This window comes from Gigantopelta aegis, chromosome 8, assembly GCF_016097555.1.
Source record: "Gigantopelta aegis isolate Gae_Host chromosome 8, Gae_host_genome, whole genome shotgun sequence".
Taxonomy (NCBI): Eukaryota; Metazoa; Mollusca; class Gastropoda; order Neomphalida; family Peltospiridae; genus Gigantopelta; species Gigantopelta aegis.
In genome coordinates, this window is record NC_054706.1 from 33912282 (window position 1) to 33932989 (window position 20708).

Sequence of the window (20708 nt, forward strand, 5' to 3'; positions counted from 1 at the left end):
GTGAAAAATCATGTCTTGGTTAAAATGAATATGTTAAAATCAAACCAAAGTCAATCTCGATGTCAGTTACTAATGTGAAAAGAAAAAAACAACTAAATTAAGAAAATGTGAAAGAAACATCTCAACTATATCTCATATTTTCAAAGTATAAAACCATAAACTTCTTCATCTATATGCTAAGGTGTGAGTTCTACAAAGTGCATTAGATGTTGCAATAGGAAAGATTATTTTACTGTGTGGTGTCTAATGGGAACATTACGGTACTGAATTTTAAACTCTATTACTATTGAACACTGTTAGGAAAGGATAGAAAGACTATACTAAACTAGATTACACTATGAAAAATATCTAATAAAAATTCTTGCATTAAATTCATCATTTCAGTTTTCTTGCAACAAAGTTGTTTTTTTCAGTTTGCAAAGTTTGATTGACTGTAATGTAAGGCAGCCATCTTTATTCCATTAGAAAATTCTTCCATTTTCCAAAAACAAACCATAATTAGCCTATCAGATTGTATTAAGATAAGCAGGTTAAGAGACAACACATTGTAATTAACCAATCAAGTAGCTCAGGTGAGCTGATAAAGAAAGTTATACATTAAAATTAACCAATGAGCTTGATTAAGTGAGCAGGTTAAAATTCTTATGCAAAAATATAAACTTGTGTTATTAACTTACAAATGCCTCCTCCAGTTCCATGACAAACAACTATTAGTCAACTTGGTGGTTAATGTATCTAGCAGGGCTTTAGATCTCACTAAGTTGGACACAACTGGGTGTTTTTAACTCTTCTGAATATTCTGAGATCTAGTTAGTCTAGTAATATTATTAACTTCTTACTGTTCAGGGCCCAATTTCACAAAACATTGAAAGCCTAGTTTTGCACGTAAATGTAAATCTACATGTATGACTAAACCACAATTCTTATTACTATTATATATGTAGTACAATAAATACAGTTAAAGGTACACTTATTTCATTTTTGCTTGTCTTTAAAATGCTCCATTTTCCTTAATGATGTAAATTTTCTTCGTGAAATAGATGCCAAACACTTGTAAATGTATACCCAGTATAACTGCTAGTCACAGATATAAACTTACGATGTTTTGTGAAATTGCCCTCTGAATACTCTGATATTATTAACAGTTAATAAATAATTGTTGCTATTCAGAAATTCAATTCAAGTTCATTTAATCTAATTTCAGATCAATATTTCAGTGATTTTGAGATGAAATGTTTTGAGGTCAACTTGTTTGCACTGAATTTAGGCGTGATTATTATTGGGCAGTGTCAATTGCTTCTCAACTTTGGTGCAATTTAAAGCCCTGTCTAAGTATCTATAATAAAAAGGTATTAGCAGGTGAAAAATAAAATGGTTATTTATAGAAAATAGTCTAAACCAAACGATCACGCTGTGATGACAAAGCAGCTACCAAGAGACAAAGAACAGAATGATTAGAGTTAGAAAAGCACATTAGGTGCCCAAGGAAAACACATCTAGGGGTTAAAAATTGGGTCACGGCCACCCACTATTCTCCTCTTACCTATCTTGGTTTCAGCCTTCTGAGTGGAACCAAATCTTGGGGAGATTTGTCGTTTGTCTGAAATGCCAAATTTCGAAAAACGCCATCATAAAAACAGGACAGATTCAGAGGGGAATTTGTCCGTACACTCGTTTCTTCAAAAGCTACCATGTGTTAACGAAAATTTGTAACCTTTAGAGTTGTTTCCCTTGGTGATATGTAACCCTTTTTGTAACAACCCAACTGGCCTCGGTGGTGTCATGGTCAAGTCATCGGACATAAGGCTGGTAGGTACAGGATTCACAGCCTGGTACCGGCTCCCATCCAGAGTGAGTTTTAACAACTTGGTGGCTAGGTGTAAGGCCACTATACCCTCTTCTCTCTCACCAACCACTAACAATTAACAACTAACCCTCTGCCCTGGAAAACAGCCCTGCAGATAGCTGAGGTGTGTGCCCAGGAGAGCGTGCTTGATCCTTAATTGGATATAAGCGCAAAAATAAGTTGAAATGGAATGAAAATCTAACAACCTCTGAACAAAACAAATGTTACTATTATTATGTAAATGGTAACTTGCTTTGAAAAAAAAATCAAAGTTAGACATTCTCGAGGTGGTAAAGAACAACAGCTGATGAAGTAGAACAAAACATGCCAACTGTTCCATGACAACAAACAATAAATCTTCTGTCATTGTAAACAAAGAGAAATAGTTAATTAGATTTATCCCTCGTACAGGTGTTTTATTACAATGATTTGCCCTGATTTCCAATTCATAATTGTTTCATCCGAAAACTAGTCTAAACCAGTGCTCCACTGCTCATTAACTAAAACATGGTATGTTCTAACTGTTCTGGCTATAGGGAAGTGTGTTACAGATTCATTGATGTTTATTAAAGATGTCGCTTAGGCTTAGTGTATATATAACAAAAAAAAGAAAAAGAAAAATTATTTTAAAAACAAAAGGGAAATTGAACGAAGTACCAACTGTTATGTATTCAAATTGTGGAGAAAATATACATTACATATTTTTGTGGGGTTTTATTGTTGCCATTTTATTTATTTTTTAGGTTTTTTTCGCTTTTGTTTTGTTTGATTTATGTCGTTGTTAGTAGCAATATTTGTGCTTATCCTTTTTGTTACAATTAAGAAAGCATATAATATTCAAGAAAAGTTTAAAATTATTTTTACCTCATGTATACTGACGTCCAAGAGAAATTTTACATACATAAAATTTGAATAATTTAATAAATATTGTTGCTAATTGAAAAGAACTAATTTAGAAACCACCTTACAAACAATTTGCATGTATCACGAAGTGCATTGTGACACATATCCCATCGTATCGTTTGTTGATTTTCTATAATATAAAATTTCAAGCCTTGTAAAGGTTTTTTTGAGATGTCAGTAAATAATTAAGGCAATGTTTATAAAGCTATAATTTTCAAAAATGCATTCATCATATCATTCACTCTCCATTGATGAATTCAAGAATGATGTATCATTGTGCAGTTCCCAACTGACCGGGAAAAAAAGAAGAAAGATATGTTTTATTTAACGATGCACTCAACACATTTTATTTATGGTTATATGGCATCAGACATATGGTTAAGGACCACACATATTTGGAGAGGAAACCCTCTTTCCAATTAGCAGCAAGGGATCTTTTATTTGCGCTTCCCACAGGCAGGATAGCACAAACCATGGCCTTTGTTGAACCAGTTATGGATCACTGATCAGTGCAAGTGGTTTACACCTACCCGTTGAGCCTTGCAGAGCACTCACTTAGGGTTTGGAGTCAGTATCTGGATTAAAAATCGAATGCCTTGACTGGGATCTGAACCCAGTACCTAGCAGTCTGTAGACCGATGGCCTAACCACGATGCCACCGAGGCCGGTCAACTGACCGAAAATGTTTTTACATCACAGAGCATGGATTTAATCTGCATAACATTTAAAATGCTATTTATTGTGTTTTTGACTCCTATTGTTGTATTACAGAATAATGTTATGATTGTGTAATTCCTGATGACTGATCCAGCTGTCTGCTGATCACTGAGCCTGGACAAACCGACCAAGGTCATCTATTGCTTATCGGAAACTGGTTTGTTTAATGCATAACTCTTTAGTGCACTATCATCTGTGACAAATATAAACAATTTGAATATGTCCCCAGAATGACACCACCCACCCCATCCCCACCCCCACCCCTTCACCTGAATGTTTTTCTTCCCCAGGTGACAGATAACTATGGCAACAACCCCTCAGCGAGATGCTATAAATCTTGTGTCAAGTGTAAACAGATTGAAATAGTCAAGTCATTCATACATAACCCAGGCTTGTGCTGCAGTCTGCACTTGTGGGACTCTTTTTAAACAGTCTTTTAGAATAATTTGATGATTCAGCATTTCTCATGGAGGGACTATGATACGAGTAACATCAGTGCTGAAAATTATAATCGTAAAGGTTTGTGTCCTCTCTCCACATAGGGGAAGAGGTGTAGCTCCATAGTAGAGCACTCACACCACAAATACAATATCTTTTTTCTCTGATCTTAATTAGTGTCTCACAGTTGGCATATCAAAGTTCATTGTAAGTACTGTCCTGTCTATTGGAAAGTACAAATAGTTGGTAAAGGCTATGTGGCAGCAGCAGGTTTCTCTCTTTGTGTGTCTCTCTCTGTCTGATCTCTATTTCTGTCCATCTCTCTCTCTCTTTCTCTCTTTCTCTCTCTGTCTCTCTCTCTCTCTCTCTCTCTCTCTCTCTCTCTCTCTCTCTCTCTCTCTCTCTCTCTCTCTCTCTCTCTCTCTCTCTCTCTCTCTCTCTCTCGTTCTCTCTCTCTCCCTCCCACACACTCTCCCTCTCTGTATCTCTCTCTGTCTCTCTCTGTCTCTCTCTGTCTCTGTCTCTCTCTCTCTCTCAACCAAGTGTTAAAATAATCACATCTCAGACATCAATACATGTAGTGATAACTCAAAATGTGCTACAGTGTGCTACAGTGTCGAAAAACAAATATTCCTTTGCTTTCTTCTCCTAATGCATCCTGTGGGCATTATTATAAAATAGCATCAAGTGACATTTTATATATATCATTAAATAATATGTCCATAAACTATAAATTTTTATACTGATCTTATGTAATGCAGTTTTTGTTTTCCACATTGGTAGATGAAGTGTAATATTTGTCAAATTTTTATTCTAGTAATATTTAGTTAACTGTATTTTCCACACTACAAAGAGCATTTAATTGTTAATTTATTATTTTATATTGAGTATTGGTTATGTAAATAAATTAATTAATTAATAACTATCTCAAATTGACTTTTAAACATTTTAATATAAGAATGGTCAAATTGTATGTGACAACCATGTAGCCATTTGTAAAAAAAGAAAAAAGAAGTAGTAATAATAATAATAATACAATTTAAAAAATTTAAAGATTAAACTTGGCGTTATAACCATAAGAGCAATTCACAGCACTTTTATTCTTGGCAATAACATACAGCTCAAACTATTTGCTTTACAATGCATGTATCTCAGCAAGAACACAAAAGATTCATTTCAGATAGTCTCGAAACCACACACAAAGCTAGCAGGCGTGTATGTTTCACTTATTCACAACATACTTATCAGAAGACTTTCACAAAGGGACATAAGTCACACTGACAGTTAGAACTAGACCGTCTGACCACTGATTAAGCTCAGGCTGGGTGTATATCTCAAAATGGCTGATTGGATGCTGACAAACTGGCCAATTTTCTGTGCTGTTTTTTCCTCCTTAGTCGGAGAACTTGTCCATCAGGAAATAGTTTGGCACATGCTTCTTTCCGAACTGACCAGTTTCTCTACATACCAAATGATCCAGCGTGTCAGATACGAACAAAAGAATTCTGCTGGTTATCTTACTGACAGATGCCTTTAAAGGGTCGTGGTTCTTTTTTTTCACATTTTTCAAATTAATGTTGACAGAGAAATGTGCATAATCTCCAAGATTAATATGCATATATATACCACACACTGTGAGTCGGTTTTTCTTGCTGTCAGAAACCATCAGATATTTTCTTGGCTGGCAATGGATTCCAATATCAGATTTCATAACTAGATTTATCTCTGTAATTTCACTTCAAAATAATGTATGTGTATGTTTTTAAAGGGCTATTCAGAATTATAATCATTTTAGAGAGCACACATGTATACCATACACTGGGATGGGAAGGGTATGAATATTTATGCTTTCATAATGAAAATATTTTTGATACAAATATCCTTTGACATTTTTCTTATATTTATACACCTCCAAAACAGTTTACAACTGTGAATGGACTCTTAATACATAGTTTATTGTATTTTAGACTGGGTTGGGTTTTTCTTTTTCTTTTTAGTTTTTAGTTTTTAAAAAAGTAAATCTATGAAGTTGTTTTAAGATTTAAGAAAGAAAAGGTCAATATACATTTTATTGTATTTTAGATTGGGATTTTTTCTTTTCTTTTTCATTTTCATTTTTAAAAAAGTAAATCTATGAAGTTATTTTAAGATTTAAGAAAGAAAAGGTCAATATACATTTTATTGTATTTTAGATTGGGATTTTTTCTTTTCTTTTTCTTTTTAGTTTTTAAAAAAGTAAATCTATGAAGTTATTTTAAGATTTAAGAAAGAAAAGGTTGAAAAGATATTATCAACAGCTGTTACATGACAAACAACACTTTTTTACGTTTTTATCTTGGCTGTAATTTAAAGTGCCACGGCTTTTCTTTGCTACAACTGTCTAAAATGTCACAGAATATCTGATACAGATAACTGCAATTACAAACAACTAAAAATAATTGTGTCTGTCATCAGTGCACACACTATCAGCGGTATTATTACAGTTGTTTGACACCTGGTAGCCAGTGTGTTTTTTCATTCATGCTGGGGTTTGATTTATTCATTCATTATTACAACATAACCCCTGCAATTAAGAAAATATCCAGGGCAAGCAAACATGCCATTAAAAAAAACCTGAATTTATTCCAAGGCAAAAAAAGTGCTATGGAGAACTAAAATCTAAATGGCATTGTCGATTACCGTGGGCAATTGCACGGGTTGCAACACATTTTTAAAATGATATCTTTCAGTCAGGGGGGTGATTTTAATGATTACAAATATATTTTTCTCTCACCTTTATTGTTACAATCAATATTAAACTTAAGAATTTAAATTAAAAAAACTCTGAAACTTTTTTTTAAGGGGATGGGGGGGGGGGGGGGATGTAGCCCAGTGATAAAGTGCTCGCCTGATAGGATCGATCTTCGTTGGTGGATTCATTGAGCTTTTTTTCATTCCAGTTAGTACACTACAACTGGTATATCAAAGGCCTTGGTATGTGCCATCCTGTTTGTGGGATGGTGCATATAAAAGTTCCTTGCCAGTAATGGAAAAATTAAGCAAGTTTCCTCTTTAAAACTATTATGTCAAAATTACCAGTTGTTTGGAATCTATTAGCTGATTATTAATATATCAATGTGCTCTAGCGGTGTCATTAAACAAATGAAATGTTCATTTACTTTGCTTATTTGTTTTCGGTTTTTGCTTTTAAAAAGGGAGATAACTCTAGTTGAAGGTGACTTTTAAAATCCTGTTCTATCTCCACTACGGGCTTTATCAAACAGATCAGAACACTTCCTAACTAGCCACAAAACACCTAACAACATGGTGGGAATAACCTCATTCATCAAAGGGGAGATAAACGTGATTGCCACCTAATCACGAGGAAAGCCGAAAATGATACAGCCGTGATTTGAAAACACAGGTGTTCCCCCAAGTACAATCAGGGGCTTGACTCTACCTCAATGCAGGCAACTCAATCGGCCTCGTATTTCAAGAATTGGATCAATTCTTCACCAAGATTTTTTCCTTTGACAGTAATGCAGATAAATGGTTGGAAACGCCAAGGGAGATAATCTGTCCACTGATGGGGAGATAACCAGACATTGATCCGTTCTGCCAGGTGTTTTATTTCACGAGTGGCCAATGGAGGTCATAGGAGGTCAAAGATGGAAGTTGTACCAAGTCTCACAGGGACAGATGGGACAGATCGTGGGAGTGGGCGTCAAAACAAAAAGATTGCCTGATGGAATACGTTACATAATCGCATACACCCAGCAGTAATAATTATGAAATGCATACATATATACTCTACAAAAAAAAAGATAAGGTAAAAAATTGCTTTGTTTTATGACACCACTTGAGCAAATTAATTTAATACTCATCAGCTATTGGATGTCAAACATTTGGTACTTTTGACATGTAGTCTTAGAGAGGAAACCCGCTGTGTTTTTTCATTAGTAGCAAGGGATGTTTTACATGCAAACCATCCCATAGACAGGATAGCACATACCACAGCTTTTGATATGCCAGTCATGGTGTACTAAGTGGAACGAGAAATAACCCAGCGGGCCCACCAACAGGTTTCGATCCTAGAGCGACTAAGCATCAAGTGAGTGTGTTGCCATGGGCTACGTCTCAGCCCAAAAGCAGACAGATAGACAGATTGTGGGAGTGGGCATCATAACAACAAGTTTGCCTGATGAGATACATTACATCATCACATATATAAATATAAGTTGCCATTTTATTTAATCTATAGCTATTTGGTGTCTAACATACACGACTGTTTCGAAACTTGGTTTAGAGATAGATAAAATAAAAGCCCAAACATTCTGAGAGTACTGCTAAAGCAATACATGTCTCCCACCGAGCCCAACAAATTTTTGTATCTCCTAAGTTCAAGAGCCATAACTCTTGTCAAAAATGGATAAATTGCCATGAAAGTCAAACTTGGTCTGTAACAGTACATAATAAAGCTATATACAAACTCTCAGCCTAATATCTTAGGTATTGTGTGTGGGAAATCTGAAAAATCATATGTGGGACAGACAGACAGCCAGACAGACAGACAGCCAGAAAGACACACAGAATGATGGAGATGAAACCTATAGTCACCTCCAGTTTGACCAGAAGGGGACTAACAACCTGCCACCATGAGCTACTCCTACCAGAAAGCTCACATATACATTCCAATACAGGACAGTACATACCATGGAGTTTGATGTACGAGTCCATCAACATGCAAACCCTCTACCACAGAAGTATATCCCATTTATTTTAGTAAACACAGCTAAGAAATGTACCAAAAGAAGTAAATTTGGCTCAAATATAATGGCCTACTTCTTTCTTGATTTATAGATTTTAAAAGCTTTTTAAGTTGATATTTTTTATGAGGATTGTTTTTTTTGTTTTTTTTAATCTTCTGAGCAGATAAGAAAATGTGCATAATCTTGAAGATTAATATGCATATATACCACACACTGGGAGACAGATTTTCTTGCTGTCAAGCGCCATCAGATATTTCATGTCTGAAAACGACTCCTGTGGATTTCAGGATCGCATTTCATAATCAGATTTATTTTTATATGTTTTATTATGACATTTGTGCATTTTTTTTTATTTGCAAGCTGAACTTTCTTAATTTTAGGTTAAACTGGGGGTGTTATTTTCCACTTGTGTCAAATTGATTGCATTCTCTCAAAGGTGTCATAATGGCTGGGCTTTGCATCTTTGAATTTTTTTTTTTTAAATGTCTAATGTTTTTTTGTTGTTATTGTTTTGGGTTTTTTGTTGTTGTTGTTTTTTTGGTGGGGGAGTTTACAATGTCAAAATGATTTCAAGTAGTGAAAATGAAAATTGAACAATTTTGGTATACCAATTTTAACTTTCCCTATTATTATGTTTTTTTAATACTGAAAAATAAGATGTGTGCCCTTTTATGTGGAATTTCTACAGATAAGAACTTTAATAAAAATTATCTCATTTTACTTGTAAAATATTTTTAAAAATATAAATACACTTTTATAATCTATAGGCAGCATGCAGGCCTTAAAACAAACATCTGCTTTTTGCGATACAAGAATTTTTTTTCTTCCAAAAAGGTCTGCATTTTTGTTTAAAGTACTGTATCAAGATTTAAATCCACATAAACTTTTGAGATTAGTGACAGAAAGGAATATAACTCCTGAAAATTGCAAAAAAAGCTCCCATCAAGCAGAATAGCAAAAGCACACACACACACACACAAAAAATAAATAATAATCAACAAAGTTAAAAAAAATTGTCCACAAAAACATGCACAAGAAAACAAGGAAAAGAATGGGTCTCTACCTCTGCACATGCCGCCAGTGCAGTTAATGGAGTCGAGATCCTTGCCGCTGCAGTAACCACCGCCATTCATAGGGCGAGGATTGTCACAAGACCTGCGGCGGTGGTGAATACAATCGGGGCTGCAAGTCGACCAGGAGGACCACGGAGACCAAAAACCATCCACTACAAAATATGCGACGACACTTGAGTCAGATTGTGTATTAGTTTTCAAAAATACTTTATTATGGGTTAGTACAAAAAAGTATTTCAGTAAAGAAAAAAAAAGGTAATTATTTCAAAATAACTTGTTAATTTTTGTTGGGTGCTGGGGTGGGAGACTGAGATAGAATATATGCATCTAATAATATTTTAACGTTTATGACATAAAGATCCTTTACTTTTTTTTAGATCTTTTTAAAAAAGAATTTGCAGTTTTAAAAATTTATTGAATTTTGTTTTTAATTCCAAAATCAAAATTCCTCTTTTTTTTCACCATTTTACTGTCAAATTCAGTGATCGCATATTTTCAGGAATGAAAAGAAATTCTACATATTAAAAATATATGTCAACTAAATAAAACCACACCAAAGATTGGAGGACATGGTTGTAAAAAGAACAGAAGAATAAAATGCAAGACAACTGAGGATATAAAAGTCACAGGAATGATTTTATCACAATACAAAATGTATACAAAATAAACATGGCAAAGGGGAGAACAACAAACAATGCAATACATAAACATGATGTGATGTGTAGAAAATAGTATCAATAATCAGTCAACTCAACTGTTTGCTTCAAAAAAGAAAAACAACTTTATCTGTTTCAAAACAATGATTTACACAAAAAAAAAAAAAAAAAAAAAAAATGCATGAAAATTAAGGAAATACCTTCTCAATACTAGCAACTATATTAAGCAAAACTGATGAAATGTGCAGAATTTCTTCAAGAAAGAATTTTAAAATATTTTTATTGTACCTCCTATATTTTTATTGTACATTCATTCTCCCCACCTCTAAAACATGAGAGAAATACAAATACAGTAGGCCTGCCAAATGTGAATGACACACAAGTATTTTAGTTTTTTTCTTTTTCTTTCACAAGCTACACCAGTAGTCCAGTCTGTAAAATGAAATGAGCTGTCTTTTCCAGCTTTCCTCCGTCACCACAGAGTTTGGTTTGTGATACACAAAGTAACCCTTTGTCCATCCCATGACCCTTCAAACTATTTTTATTTCAGTTTCCCACAGAAAATTTGTACCAAGTCCAGCGGCTAGAATTATTCTTTCTGCAAGTAAAATATCCGAAAGAGAAATCTATGTTTTTCTAAACTTGTGTTGCTCATTACAGACAATTTTCTAGACCTGAAGGGAACTCTTCAAGGCATGTGTTTCACAGCCGGCTCAGTACACTGAAAACCATTTATCTTAACTACTCCTCCAATGCTTTTAGTGAGACAAATTTCCATGATTGCTTTCAATTTCCTGGCCATTAAATCACCCCCAGATTTGAAATAAAATATGTTATCTTATAAACAAGTTATAAAAAAAAAAAAACTTTTATGTAAATCGTTTATACTCACTCATACACAACATGAAAGATCAGATTTTTTTTTAAAAAAAACAGAAAAGAAAAAAATATGTGTTTATAAGCTTTAAAGTTAGAATGAATGCTTTAAATGTTTTTGGATGTGCTTTGGTAATATGTAATAATAAATACTTTCTGTTTTAAGCTGATAACTACAGAGTTATTTCAGATTTTATTTCCAAAACACAATATATGCCAATTTTCAAATTTTGGAGTAAGGTATACTGATGTTAGTACAAATGAACAATACGAGGACAATGTTTCTGTCAAAATGCAGCCTAAGCCCATTGAACAAGATGTGAAAGCCGTTCTTCGTGTGAAATATACTACATCATGTTTCAGCAAAATAATGTTTTTTCTCAAAGTGATGTAAATGGATATATCATGGGGGTTTTTTTGGAAATGCACTCTTCATATATTTTTAGATGATTTCAAATAAAAAAAAGCAACAAAAAAAAAGAGGAAAAGAGGTCTCTTTGGATCTAATAGGTTTCTGTTTGATGCAGGTTAATATACTCTAAATTAAATGATTTAGAGGAATATAAAGGTACTTGTTTAAGACAGATAGTTGCTTATAAGATGATAAACTTTGTTTTGTTTAACAGCACCATAAGAACATATTGATTATTTATCATCAGCTATTGGATGTCATACATTTGGTAATTTTTACATATAGTCTTAGAGAGGAAACTCGCTACATGTTTCTATTAGTAGCAAGGGATCTATTTTATATGCACCATCTCACAGACAGGATAGCACATACCATGACCTTTGATATGCCAGTTGTGGTGTACTGGCTAGAGTGGCCACTAAAACAGGTTTTACTTTACACGCATCTTCAAATAATGGACACTGTTTTAACGGGTTTTAATTTTCTTTATGGAATTGTGCCTAGTTGTGTGCATGTGTATGTATGTGCATTTACCAGGGTATACGTGTAATTGTGTAGTCCAAACCATAATGGTGATATTTTTCACATTGTCCATTTTCTACTTATTACAGAGTATTAATATCAATATCAATCATTGCAAAACCTCACATTTATTGAATACCCCCCCCCCCCTCCACAAAAAAAAAAAAGAAAAAGAAGAAGAAGAAGAAAAAACTTTAAAAAAAAGAAAGAAAAAAAAGACAGTTCATTAATTGAATCTTAAATAAACAACAAAAAAGAAAAGATAAGGAACTGAAAAAAACCCCACAACATTTGAAATGAGCAAACTTTATGCAAACTCAAGTTCTGTATTTCAAAACAGGATTTGTTTGGATGTTTCTTCAGTAATTCTAGCGATAGCTGCGCGCTTGACACTCACTGTGAGGGTGACACTGTCGTTAAGTCAGACCACATGGCTGCAAGATCACATGATCAAAACACTTTTTTTTTAAACTTTTTTAAAAACTTAATTTGATCCCCAAAAATGTTTTGAGACAAAAAGAGATGCCATGCCTTTCCTGAATCCAAGGACTGAGATAAAAGCTGGTCTGCCTTTCCCCTGTTAGTGGCACATGTTATAATAAATTATTAAGGGACTATTCTTACTTTTCAGTCCTTTTAAGACTTCTGTTTCTTTCCCCCCACCCCACCCCCACCCCCAAACAAAATAAACACACATATTGCTTTTTGTTTTATTTTTCAAAACACTATCTTACCTTAGTGTTTTAAATATAAAGCATTACATGGATAAATACTTTTGGAATGACATTTTGCCAAATTATTTCATATTCTGAAGAAATAAATTTGTACATATGAAATTATTTCAAACAAAAATCAATATTGAGATATTACAAAATATTACAATATCCATAAATGTATTGGTTATAGAGATATTCAAATTCTAATCAAGAAGTAAATTTTAATTTTAATTTTAATTATGTAAAAATATTTTATTTGCAGAAAACCTTTCAAAATGGCTACAAACTCCGGATAGTCCCTTTAAGTTTACATGGGAACTGAGTGCAAGAGGATGACAAGTTCTCAAAAAAAACAATTTAAATTAAATTAAGCATTGGCTATTGGATATCAAACATTTGGTAAGCACCAACAAGCCAATCACAGCTAGAATTGTAGAGTAATTTAAAAAGATCCATACCCAGACTATTCTCGTGACAAATTTAAGGTACGTAGGTTAAGAAATTTTGAAACGAAAATCAGAGCACAGAAAAGGTAACCATGCAGATAATTATTTTATTGGAAACAATTCAAATATTTCTGATTTGTGTTGTTGTTGTGTTTTTTCTGACAGAAATGAACATAATTTAAGACGATATTATCTCTACACCTGAACCAAATAGATACCGGTACTATGTCTTTTATACTAACAGAAAAAAACACCCTAGAAAAACCAACACGTAAAACATAAATTGTAAGGAGCATTAGGCCAAAAGCCAAACCTCTAGTAACATTAAAGATAATAAATCTGTGAACAAAAGCCAAACCTCTAGTAACATTAAAGATAATAAATCTGTGAACAAAAGCCAAACCTCTAGTAACATTAAAGATAATAAATCTGTGAACAAAAGCCAAACCTCTAGTAACATTAAAGATAATAAATCTGTGAACAAAAGTGCTATTACGTAATAATGTACCACCGGCAGAATAACATCAAAAACACAAAGACTGTTTAAAAGTCTCATACAATTATCCACAAAACAAACTGCAAACAACAAACGATGTAGCAAATTTACTTAATGGGTCGTATTTTACTCTCTCTCATTTCATCTGCAGTAACAATTGCAACAATAATTGCCCGAAATATAAATTCAGATAAATTGCCTCATTTTTCAGAAATAAGCCAACACCAACCCTCTCCCCCCCCCCCTCCCCCCCAAAAAAAAACCCCAAAGGCTCGAACCTAAAATGAAGTCACGAGTTACACTTGCACATTGTTGACCGATTGGTTGGGTCAAACTACCCGATGGGTCGAACACTTTCTCAAGCACCGATGGGTTTCGAGCCAACGGAATTCAACTGTATATATTATATACACACACATTCATTATGTTTTAAAAGCGCAATGCAATTACTACTGGCACAGCCAAACCTCCTAACACTAATCACGCTGGAGTATTTTCTTAATGGCGATGTCTTTACACTCTTCGGTTTCACTGGTTACAGAATGCGCATCAACAGACATAGCTGCCAAGTAGAAAGCGTGTGACAAATCCAAGACGATGTGTTGGGAGATAGGCCATAATTGCTTCAAGGTGATGTCTAACTGCCAATAAATGCAAAGGTATGTTTCTGCCCCCAGTCCCCATCCCCTCCTCCACATCAGAGAAACACAACTTCACATTACGGGGATCATTTCAGGGAGGGAACAAGGGGAGTGCAGACCAGTGTGTCAGTGAGCTGAATCGAATCAGTGACCAATTACATGAACTAAGACTGGCACCAGGTTAAGATGACTGTCTAGACAAAGCACTTGCAAACCAGTGCAGCGGAGAGATGATATCAGCCAAAACAGATGTAGGAGGATATACTATCTGCCAACGCAAGGGGAGTTCCTGGGTAAAATAGTTATATGGTTTAAAATAAAATACCGCCACAATAGTCCAGATGAACAAAAAGAAGCGAAAGAAGGAAGTCTCCAGAGAAAGCTATTTGTAACCACTAATATTGGGGGGGGGGGGGGGGGGGGAATAATAATCATATTGTTTATTCCAGAAATGATTGTTCGTGGATGGAGTAGGGAAGAGAATGGAAGCGAGCACAATTAATGTATTTGTTTAATGCAGAATCTGTCTTTTTAGTTATTGTTAGTATAGTAGTAGTAGTAGTAGTAGTAGTAGTAGTAGTAGTAGTAGTAGTAGTAGTAGTAGTAGTAGTAGTAGTAGTAATAGTAGTAGAAGCAGCAGCAGCAGCAACAAGAAAAGCAGTAGCAGTGGCAGGTGTTGTGGCAGTTGTAGTAACAGTAGCAGTAGCAGTAGCAGTAACAGTAACAGTAGCAGTAGCAGTAACAGTAGCAGTAGTTGTTGTAGTAGCAGTAGAAGGATGTAAATATGTAAAAGATGTAGTAGTAAGCATGGTGATGTTAGTGGCTCATTAGCAATGCATATACATGTACATGTATTTAGTTCTGTAGGAGGTACATGTTCATGTTCCTGTGATGTTATTTTAATAACACTGTTTTCTGCCTGTCCTATTTTGCTATTATGTACAATAAAAAAATGAATATAATTCTTAATATTGGCTATTATGTACAATAAAAGGTTTAATATAATTCTTAATATTGACAATATATTTCGTAGACAGCAGGCATTAAAATACAAATAACTGTCAACCTTTCTTTCTCTTTTCCTACAATTATTTTAATGAAATATGTTCAGCAAATTCAACTTAAATTCACATCCGACAGACAAAACATCTTACAACTCATTGAAGCTGTAAAACATCTTTGAACCAGCTCTCTTGATGATGAAACATATCAACCTGTTCATACTATTATTAGCATGTCTATATCAACTCAATGTAGTACATATCATCACGTCTATATCAACTTGTCCATATCAGTACACATACGTCTATATACTGACTTGTCCATACCATCATGTCTATATTAACCTGTCCACATAAGCATGTCAATATCAGCACGTATATATATCAGGATTCTATATCCTCGTATCAGCATGTCTATGTCAATAATATATGCGTATCAGCATGTGTGTATAAACACGTATATTACATATATAGACATCATGCACATCTTTTCCCACGTTTCTTCCTCCTTTGACAGTTTGGTGATAAAGCACAATCACTCTCTAGCGATATCGTAAGTTAAATCTAGATGTTTTAATCCACTCTTTCTCCACGAATAGGAACAGATGCCAAAATAAAACACTTGGAGATCTGCAATCATTTACCAGCTAAGGACCCGAGTTTATCAAATTCTGTATGATGTTTCACCTATAAAAGCCAAGAGATCTGATGTGTATGTTATCTTTGAAATGTAACCTAGACCCCAAAAAATGTGCAGAGCTAAGAATCTAATAAGAAAACGTTGATTCCAGCGTCTAGAATGGCGGTGCATGTATTAACAGCAGGTTTACAGTTACTGGCCTTTCATACTTCCTTTGTAATATAACAAGGAAAATGTACAGATGGGTAATCTTTTCAATTAGTTTTTTACAGACATTTATTCCTCTAACAATATTATAGACACCAAACCAACAGTTATTGTGTCGTTACTAGCTGTAGCAGCTTAATATAGTGTGGTTCAGGAAATAAATCTTCATAAAAAAATTTAAAAAATTTTTTAATAATGGCGTTTTTTTTCTAAAAAAATTTTAATAGTTACAGCAAGGCTGACATTTGTTACATTTAGATAACCCAGTCTTTGGTCATGAGCAATGTGTCACTCTCCTCTCTCTCTTTAGGAAAGTGTGGAAGGGAGTGCAAGTGATCACTCTCCTTTCTTGGCAAAACATATTGTTCAGAAAAAAACCTGTTAAAAGTTCAAATGCTATGTGGTAGGTAGATAACTAGCTTAACGTGTTCATATACCACTAAGGTTTCGAACACGCCCATCCCAAGTCTGACCTCCGATTTTATCGGGGGCCTGACTCACGACAGGAAGGAAATTTATTTAACGATGCACTCAACACATTTTATTTACGGTTATATGGTGTTGGAGACTCAGGACAGAAATTAAATGTTATATGGAGATTGGTAAATGCTAATATTTGTAATCACTTGAAGTATTCTGAATTATCACATATCATGGTGATTCAGTAGGATGTATTTCTTTCTACAAGATACTAACAATTTACAAAACCTAACATCATAAAAATGCTGGTACATGTGACACATACATTTTGTTAATTAACATTATTTATTAAAATTTATTTCAAAATATTAACATTTCATATTAAATTTAATTTTTAACTGAAACATCATTATGCAAGGTTTTGTTTTTCTTCTTCTCAGTATTCAGTTTAGAGGTAAATTCTAGTCAACCGACACTTTAAACCAAAATTTATATTGTGTGTTTTTTTGTGGTTTTTAAAGTTTTAAAAATATTTTTGAGGGCTGGTGTTGGTGATTTGTTTTAATGATATAACTACATCTACAAAATTGTCTTTTCAGTGATACTTGTTTTAAAAAATGCAATATACCATAAAAGTCAGTTTTAAATCAATCAAATTTCTTAAGAAAGTTTAATACGAAATATTTATTCTTAACTATATAACATTGTTATACTTAATGTTTTCAAATATCAATTTCTTTAAGACAATTAATTCATAAGCAGTGACAAGCATGTACTTAAATCCCTAGACACGTTCAAACAATAAATTAAAAGTTCGTTTTTTTTGTTAGAAATAGATAAATTACATTAAAAATATGCATATATCATGTGGTTCTATTTTGCATATTACATAGACAATAAAGTAATATCATCTTTGTGTGGGACACTGTGGTGGTTAAATGGCTTCCATTCAGACTGGTGGAGCCAGACCCAGAGACGCAATGTCGGCATACCGTGCGATTACACAACATGTCTGCCCTGTCAAGGAGGACACAACGAATAGACATGCCAGTATCCTGGGAGGCTATAAAAGTCAGTATTTAAATTAAATGGCTACGGCTACATGCACTGCACTCAATTGCCATTTTTATGTCGGCAATACCAACGTTAAAGAAATGCTGAGCTAGATTAGTATACTGTGAATATTGGTGGAATTTGGATAGGTGACCCACAGGGAATAATGAGGAAAAAGGAGTGTTTGTGTAATGACATCTCATCTCCTTTTGTACTACAGCTATTTGGTACATTACTTCAACATTCCGTCCAGATAATGAATGACGAAGCCCAGTTCTGTCACATGCCTAGTGCACTTTTACTGAATAGCAGCAAGGGATCTTTAGTAAGCACTTTTTTCCCACGGACAGGACAGCATATACCACAGCCTTTGATAAACTGATCATTAATCAGGCGAGCACTCTACCACTGGGCTACAAAATCTATCACAAATCAGTGGCATAGGAAGGTGCTAAAAGGGGGGGGGGGGCCCACACTTTTATATTCACACGCATTTACACTATTATACAGCAAATATAAAGCAAAATATCTGAAAAGTGGGGCATATGCCCCCCCCCCCATTTCCTACGTCAGTGCAAATGTGAATCAAGACATTTTTGTCTTAAAATAAGTTGTTTCAAAACATATCTATCAGATGTGAATTGGATATGTTTTTAAACTACAAGTTATAAGATAAATGACATCTAACAGACATAAATATAGTATTCTTCTCTTCTTCTTTTTTTTTAGATATGTTAATTTTTTTTTTTTAAAGCAATTTAAACATCTATTCCAACTATGACTTATTTATGTTTAATTATGTTTGTGGTAAATGAAGGCATCGCAATAGAATCAGTTTTAGACTCAATTACCATTAGTTCAAGAAAAGCCTTGGTCATAACACAAACGTATGTTAGAACTCACCAGTGACTCAATAGTATGTGTTTTCTTGTCTGTGAAAAAGGGCATATAAAAGATCGCTTTCTGTATTAGGAACAAATGTAGCTGGTTTCCTGTGATGACTATGAGTCAGAATTACCAAATGTTTGATGATTAGCCGATGATTAATTAATCAGTGTGCTCTATAGTGGGGCGGGATGTAGCCCAGTGGTAAAGCGCTCGCTTGATGCGCAGTCGGTCTAGGATCGATCTCCATCGGTGGGCCCATTGGGCTATTTCTCGTTCCAGCCAGTGCACCACGACTGGTATGTCAAAGGCTGTGGTATGTGCTATCCTGTCTGTGTGATGATGCATATAAAAGATCTCTTGCTACTAATGGAAAAATGTAATGGGTTTCCTCTCTATGACTGTGTCAAAATGACCATATGTTTGACATCCAACAGCCGATGATTAATAAATCAATGTGCCCTAGTGGTGTTGTTAAACAAAACAAACTTTATGTAACTAAACAAAACAAAGTTAAAAACACAAATACAGTGATTATCTACTGGCTATTAATTTACAATTTACTACTAAAACAAATTTAATTTCATGATTTCAAGAATATGCATACACTGTGCTTAGGGATTTCAGTGTTTTACTGCATTCTTGGTGGTTAATAGAACACACACAGAGAAGAATGACTGACAAAAGCGTCTATAAAATGCTGTTATTACTGGCTTTTGTTCTGCTGATAAGAACACCATTATGCTCTTTGAAATTCGCCACAATAAATTACCATAAATTTTTATCTCGTATGTAAATGTAAATGAACTGTCTCGTATCATGATATGTGTGACGTTAGACAAGAGTCAAGCAGGGAGGCATACATAATGTATTGTTTGTTTTCATCAGAAATTTCTTTTTATACTCCACAGGAATAAACTGTTTAAATATTTACGATATAGCTGAAAGACTGTTAAAATATATAGTGTAAGCTTCGGTTTGTTCTAGACAGGTGGTCACATGGGCACCAGTTCACTCAAATGTTGACTTTAAATAATTAATCATTTAAAAGACAGACTGACATTTGGCCCCCAGTGAATAATCATGTCGCCACTTTGACAGGCCATAAGACTGTGTGGACTTGTATATAAAACATAAAAAATATATATTAATACCTTCGGGCAGGTAGGACATAAACTTATATAGCAATGTTATAAACTACAATCTCTCAAACATCTAATACAAAATTAAAAAACCACAAACAAACACAACTAGTCTTAATAGACTCATGAGTTGGCACTTTCAATGTTATTATGTTGGCAGTTTAATTAGTGAGGATTATATGTTTAGTTCAGTTGGTAGTATACAGGACTTTTGTAAAAAAAAAAAAAAAAAAAAAAGTTTAAATTTTCAGTACCTACTTGTTGTTGAATGGAAAGAAAGAAGTGTTTTATTTAACGACGCACTCAACACATTTTATTTACGGTTATATGGCATCAGACATATGGTTAAGAACCACACAGATTTTGACAGGAAACCCGCTGTCGCCACTACATGGGCTACTCTTCCGATTAGCAGCAAGGGATCTTTTATTTGCACTTCCCACAGGCAGGATAGCACAAACCATGGCCTTTGTTGAACCAGTTATGGATCACTGGTCAGTGCAAGTGGTTTACACCTACCCATTGAGCCTTGCGGAGCACTCACTCACTCAGGGTTTGGAGTCGGTATCTGGATTAAAAATCACATGCCTCGACTGAGATCCGAACCCAGTACCTACCAGCCTGTTATAAAATTATTTTGTAGAAAGATAATATATAAAATTATTTTGTAGAAAGATAATATATAAAATTTTACAAAATGTATTAAATTAAAGAAAAAATCCACATAAAAAAAAATTCAAAAATCAAAAAATTAATTGGTCTCACACTCCAGTTCTAAAAACTACACAACAGACCAATTTTAAACTTCCACAAAACAGAAAAACCACTTACCTTCACCTCAAACGCTGCAGTATAATAAACAAGAGATGG

General features: G+C 34.1%; 1 protein-coding gene across 8 annotated transcripts in view; it reads right to left on the minus strand.

Annotated features, from left to right (window-relative positions):
- LOC121378276 (netrin receptor UNC5C-like) overlaps positions 1-20708 on the minus strand; it is a 174616-nt gene that overhangs the window by 46226 nt on the left and 107682 nt on the right. For 3 of the 8 annotated variants that reach the window (XM_041506363.1, XM_041506362.1, XM_041506361.1), the window contains exons 6-7: positions 9716-9877; positions 1544-1600 (exon numbers count right to left, since the gene is read on the minus strand). The exons of 1 other annotated variant lie outside the window; for it this stretch is intronic. In XM_041506363.1, the coding sequence (XP_041362297.1) occupies positions 1544-1600; positions 9716-9877 (219 nt within the window). The remainder of the gene's footprint in view (positions 1-1543; positions 1601-9715; positions 9878-20708) is intronic. 4 more of the 8 variants (XM_041506367.1, XM_041506366.1, XM_041506365.1 and 1 more) reach the window with 2 other exon arrangements.